Source organism: Lathyrus oleraceus, chromosome 5 (genome assembly GCF_024323335.1).
Source record: "Lathyrus oleraceus cultivar Zhongwan6 chromosome 5, CAAS_Psat_ZW6_1.0, whole genome shotgun sequence".
NCBI lineage: Eukaryota > Viridiplantae > Streptophyta > Magnoliopsida > Fabales > Fabaceae > Lathyrus > Lathyrus oleraceus.
This window is the reverse complement of record NC_066583.1, coordinates 507,558,373-507,564,398: the sequence shown is the minus strand read 5'-3', so window position 1 is coordinate 507,564,398 and position 6,026 is coordinate 507,558,373. Positions and strand designations below refer to the sequence as shown.

General features: G+C 35.0%; 1 protein-coding gene across 1 annotated transcript; it reads right to left on the bottom strand.

Moving 5' to 3' along the window:
• Positions 1-1,496: 1,496 nt before the first annotated feature.
• Positions 1,497-5,552, bottom strand: LOC127085853 (probable protein arginine N-methyltransferase 3). The gene is made up of 7 exons (XM_051026405.1): positions 5,120-5,552; positions 3,803-4,357; positions 3,588-3,685; positions 3,123-3,201; positions 2,770-3,030; positions 2,362-2,529; positions 1,497-2,268 (listed from the first exon to the last, which is right to left on the bottom strand). The coding sequence occupies exons 1-7, from the start codon at positions 5,429-5,431 to the stop codon at positions 1,807-1,809; spliced, it is 1,935 nt and encodes a 644-aa protein (XP_050882362.1). The 5' UTR covers positions 5,432-5,552; the 3' UTR covers positions 1,497-1,806.
• Positions 5,553-6,026: the final 474 nt, after the last annotated feature.

The window sequence follows — 6,026 nt, the reverse complement described above, 5'->3', positions numbered from 1 at the left end:
TGTCCGCCATCAACTTGTCCAAGAGTTGAGGACTCATAAAGATTCATCCACACGACTATACAGAAAAAAAAGAAAACTTCGATGAAGTTTATGAGTCTCTTGTTCCTTGCCTTAGTGGAGCGGCACCAGAGACAAAATGGACGTGCTTCCCTGAAATTTGTCACCTCATAGCATGTGTGTATGATAGAGTGTGTTAATCTTTCACGATACAGTTTTTCGGAAACCTTTTTTCCACTGTGTGCCGCTCTACCTCAAAATCCAAATGATTGTATTATGTGTATTAAGTGACTTTCAAAATCACGACATTTTGTTCAAGTTTACTTGAAATCGGGATGCATATACCACTTACATCATCGGAGTGGAAAACTCATTCAACAATAAAAGCCGAGACTTGGCTGAACCATTTTATGAAAATGATGCAAGAGTTCGAGAAATTTAACAACATTGAAAGAGAATCAAATGCACAAAAGTCAAAGGGGGTACCATCCATAGATTTAGTCGACGACAAATGTTTTGATTCGTTTTAATTTCCTATTTAGCCGGACAAATAAGTATATATAATTGGGTCTCAATATTAATTAAGTGTAATATATTCAATTTCTTGATATTTTAATATATTTTTTTATCTTTTCCATAACATTTGTTCATTTGTCAAAAAATATCTTCAATTAAGTTCTGTTTTCAAAGGTTCTGTTTTCTGCCTGTTCATGAGTGGTTCCGGAGATGCATCTATGGAACAAGATAATAGGGTGCTGAATCAGAGATATATCTTTGGAATCAACATATTAGATTTTAAATGGTCCACATTTGTCTACAACTTCTATGAATTAATGTGCTCTTGTTTTTTATTTCACACAAATTGAAAATGTCTCAAATCTTACAAATAAACTTTATTTGGTATGTCGCAAATGTCTCCTTCTCCAGCGCGACACCCGGACGAAAATTTAAGCTCAACGAGTACACCTCTCTTGCAGATATTAAATACGAAATCCATAATCTCCTAACTTACGAAGACGATCGAAGAATTGTGAAGTTCTGGTACCGTTCACCGTCGATTGACAACGGAGGAAAGATTGAGTTCAGCAACTTTAAGCTCAAGACGGATGCAAATGTAAGGGCTATGTGAACTACATATTTCCGTTTCGAAACAAAAATTTCACTCGAGTTGGAAGCGACGATTTAAAGATCGGTCGAAGATATTGTAAAGATGTTGAAATGTTCACCTGAATATTGAAATGTAATGTTGCATTTTATATTAAAATCATTTATGTGATGCTTATTTTATTTTATAAATGTTAATTTTATTTTGTTAAATTAAAAATTTTGTTTCTGTTTTTGTCAAATTAAATTTAAGTATAAAAGTCTTTTTTGATACCGTTTTTTAAATTGTATTTTTATTTTTTATAAAATAATTATTGTCTCTCTTTTTTCTATGATGTGACACCATAACTAATAATTTTCATGTACTGTTTAATGATAAAAATAATAGCAAAACAGATTCTGAAATTAAAATAAATTACAAAATAAAACAAAACTAAATAACAAAATTACATCTCTCTTTTAATCTCTTGAGGAGCTTAATCTTTGACGGAGGTATAAATATAAGAGCTTCAAAAACAATAACGAATCAATGTCAGATTTTACCCAACAAAACACAACAGGACAGAAAATTCTTGCTGAGGAACACCAAATACAAGTGGCTCTTTTACAATAAATAAAAATAAAAATCAATGTGTCTGAGAGTAAAACAGGAACGGTTCAAAATTGTGTTGCTCAGATAGCATGTGATGCATACTGCATTGCATCCTACTGAAGAGAAATAAGTTGAGCAGGCCAACTGCGTCTCCGGCCATCAGAACTTACGCCAGCAGCTTCCATGGAAATGTCAATGCTGCGATGCTCGGTAGAGCGGACAATGCTGACGCGCAGATCAATCTTCGCAGCAGGGTAGACTTCAGTGCCAATAGTTTCTGGTTTTCTCGCATTATCTTCACCCGATCCAATGGCAATAGGTTCCCGGAAAGTTAAGATTGTTTGTGACCAGTGTGTTTTTGGAGTGTAGGGGGATGTTGACAACACAGCCGGTGTTTCCCGGCAGAATCTAGATGTAAATCCAGTATCAAACCATAGGACAACGCCATAACACCAACGACATGTTTTAGAATTCAAATGTGTTTTTCCGTTTTCTGAATTGCTCGAATTTGGTTCCAAAGAAGCTGTTGCGGTGAAATCCACTTCATCGGGCTTCATGGTAGCCAAGTCAAAGGTCTGGAAGGGGAAAAAAACACATTCACATTAAGGATAGAGAATACACTAATATAATGTCTTGTAACATATTCACATTACACAAAAGGCAGAAACCTGAAGAATGGTAGAACTGGTAACTAAATCTTGGTGGTCTATGACATCAACTATAGGATATCGGGCAGCATCTGTAACAAGCTCCTCCCCGATGCTAGACATGTCAAAATCACACACGTTCTCCCAAAATGGAAGACTTGTACCTCCTTTTCCAAATCCTGCAACAAACTATGAAGAGAAATGGAATTGTAATAATATAATATGCTTGTAGAAATGCACAAGATTACATATAAACCTCAAACAAAATATAGTGAACTATAGTGGCTGCTATGGAAACTACAGTAAAATGCTCTGCTACTGCATGTGCTGCAGCGACCAAGGGCCACTCCGCTACAACGCTATGGCGCTATTTACAATGTTGGTAAAATTTAAATAGTTCTGAGGTGGAATGATAGTAGAGGGACTCACAATAGTTGCTGTGTCGGGAAGAATGGCACCCCCAGGCTTCAGATACCGGTCACGTGCATAAAGCACTGAACCAAGCATGGATTCATACAGCAGGCAATATCCCATCCATTCACTTAACAATACATCAACACTGTGAGGTTGAAGTTCAACAATTTTGTCAATTTCTTCAACCATGCCATGAACCACTTCTACTACTCCTTTTTGGTTGCCATTGACTCTAGTTTCGTTTTTACTCAACAAGAGACTGTTATCTTTTGCAACCTGAATTAAATTTGAAGGAAAACAGAGTGAGCAAGGAGATAGGCATGTAGTTGAAGAATTTTTAAAGAAGCTACCAAGCAGGTAATATATACCCGAGATGCCACTGCTGCCATCTTCGCACTAGCCTCAACTGCAATGACCCTCGAAGCCCCCGCCTGAGCTGCAAAAAGGCTAACACAAATAATGATATATAACAATGTCAGAAAATTACAAATGATTGAGCAATCAAATGAAATGTGAATTTATAGCCCCGAAACATGAATTCGAACCTTGTAACAGTGTTGCATACAGTGTATCATAATCATTACTTCTTAAAATGTACCAAAAAAAACCTAAACAGCAACTATCAATTTGAGTTTGTGTATATAAACAAGATTAGTGGCTTCTGTTACTACCATACAATATGTCATTATAAGACTCTTTTAAATACATGGGAATTGGGTTAGAGTTAGTTAGACAGTTGTCGAATAAGTTAGTCACAGTTACAATCTATAAGGGGAAGAGAGAGAGACTGTAAGTTGAGCCAAGAGTTCATAAAAGTCGAGTATGTTTCTCACCTGAGGATGCCGGTTCCACAACCTACATCCATAACGACAGCACCATTTAGCAGAGAGGGATTCTTCAAAATTGCTTGACCATATGCATCCATTCTAGCCTACATAAAATTAGATGACCAAAAATAATTTAGCCAAAAAAACTTCAAATTTTCAAAAAAAAATCCTAACACCAATGTTAAAACCTCAAACAAAAAAAAGACAAGTAAATTTTATACCTTATCACTTAACATCTCTCGATGGATGCCAAATGAGCTGTAAGACCCAAAATAACTTTCATTAACCTTCTTAATATGCTTTGCAATGTGACTAGGAGGATTACCCATCAAAGACCCTTCTTCTGGATCCTTATCAATAGATGAAACACATCCTCTCGAGTCCTTCCCATTAACAAGCTCCTTAGCCGAAGAGCTGGGCAAGTTTGAATGCTCATCTGAAACAAAAGCTGTCTCCTTTCTTCTACAATCATCATATGCATGGTCATTAACTACCAAATTTTTCACGGTATCTTGATCAACACCTTTTGTTTCTAGAGCGTTTTTCAAATCCGTCACAAGATCTTCATCCATGATTGAAGTTTGTTCATCTTCACCTTCTTCAAAGTCACCAAAGTTGTACAGCAATGAATCATCTTGCATGAAAGGTTTTAGATATCTATCATCATCCCACAAAGGTGTAATAGTATTGAAGTCAATTACATCATGCAAGTGATTCTGCAAATCATCTTTGGATTGACAAGCTAACCCACAACTCCAACATTTGCTCTCTGCCACCTGGTTGAAAAAAGCAAAAGAAACCAACTGTTAGCAAAATGTACAAGCAGAGTCACACATTTCTAATCAATTCAAAATTTCTTATATAGTACTTCACATGCATAAAAGTGTTCACCAACTGAAAATAAAACAAAGCTAGAATTTTTTTTCCTAAAAAGAACACAATCCAGAATATTGGATACATTTTTGTCAAAAAAAAAGAAAAAAATGGATGCATTTTCCGCTCCTACCTTATTGTCAACAACTAGTAAAAAGAGAGAACTATGTGTGTATTTGGTTTCACTTTAGTGAGAGGCAAACTAGATTTTTAGAAGAAAGGAGCTGAAATTCATAACTTAATCCTCCAAACTAGATTTTTAGCCTCAATTTTTTTACATTTCGATTCACTTTTACGAATATAATGAAACATTAATTATTTTAAATCATTTTACTTTTAACCAAGATTCATTCATTCATTCAAAATCAATTATCATCACTTAGAACCAACCTAACAAACATTTGTATGATCCATGTGGACTCCATTCAAATCCTTAAATTGATAAATGCACAAAATAACCAGCAGTAACCCCCTAAATTTACATGCTAAGTAATTGTTATATCTAAAATTCAAAATACATTCAATTCAATTACTTCAGTCCCCAACATCTCAACATCAAAATACACAAAATGAAAAAAAAAAGGTGTCCTTCCTATAATTTTCTCTTACTTTCTCTCAATTTCTCAGCAGGAAAACATTAAAAAAATAACAATTAAAAAAGTTACCTTTGAGCGAATATAGTTAATGAGCTTGAAGGAAGCATAAAAATCCAATTGAAGGGAATTTCTAAGAGCATGAAAATCGAAGTGGTGAATTGAAGCGCAATGTTGGAACAAGGATGTACAGGAATCGTGATTGGAATCACAGAAGAGGCAGAGGAAATCAGAGTCTGAATCTCCGTCGTCTCCTTCCCAATCATCCCACACTTGTTCTTCTACTTCTTCTTCGTCATCGTCGTCTTGTTCTTGTTGTTCTACTGTGTATGGTGCTTTTTCTTCTTCTTCTTCGTTTCCGTTTTGGTTAGTTTTGAAAGCCATTGATGAATTGGGAATGGTGTACTTGGGTTGTTGGAAGTGTGAAAAAGGTTAAACCCTTCGCAAACCCTAAAAACTGAAACCTATATGTGTGAAATTGAGTCCCTACGGTAAGGTTCCGGCTGCACTCGCTTTGTCGAGATAGTAATTGTTTGATGTTAATCACACGGTTAGGAAAAACAGATTTTATTTTCTTGAAATTATTATTATTAAATGGAAACCTTTTTATTACTCGAACTAATAAAATATAGATCGGTTTTACAAAATCGTAAATTTAATGAGTTTGTAATTGTATGGTCAGAGAAATTCAATGAAAAAATATGTCTCCAGTGAAAGAAAAATGATTAGTTAAGTCAAATTTTTGGAGAGATTTTTCACGAATCCTCAATTTGTGAAGAGAATAACAGAAATCTCAATTTTCGACCAAGATGATTCTGAGTCATTGTCTCATGCATGGGAGAGATTCAAACTATTACGCATAAGATGTCTAAATTGTAGGATTTTAGATACTTATAACGGAATTTCATAAATCACATTCTTTACATCTAACCCAAAGATTATCATGCATATATATGGATGAATCACATAAAGCATAAGA

Coding starts and splice junctions, on each gene's coding strand:
- LOC127085853 (XM_051026405.1), bottom strand. CDS start 5,431: ATGGCTTTCAAAACTAACCAAAACGGAAACGAAGAAGAAGAAGAAAAA. Junction 3,202..3,587: donor TGTGGAACCGGCATCCTCAG/GTGAGAAACATA, acceptor TATTTGTGTTAG/CCTTTTTGCAGCTCAGGCGG. Junction 2,530..2,769: donor TTCCCGACACAGCAACTATT/GTGAGTCCCTCT, acceptor TTCTCTTCATAG/TTTGTTGCAGGATTTGGAAA.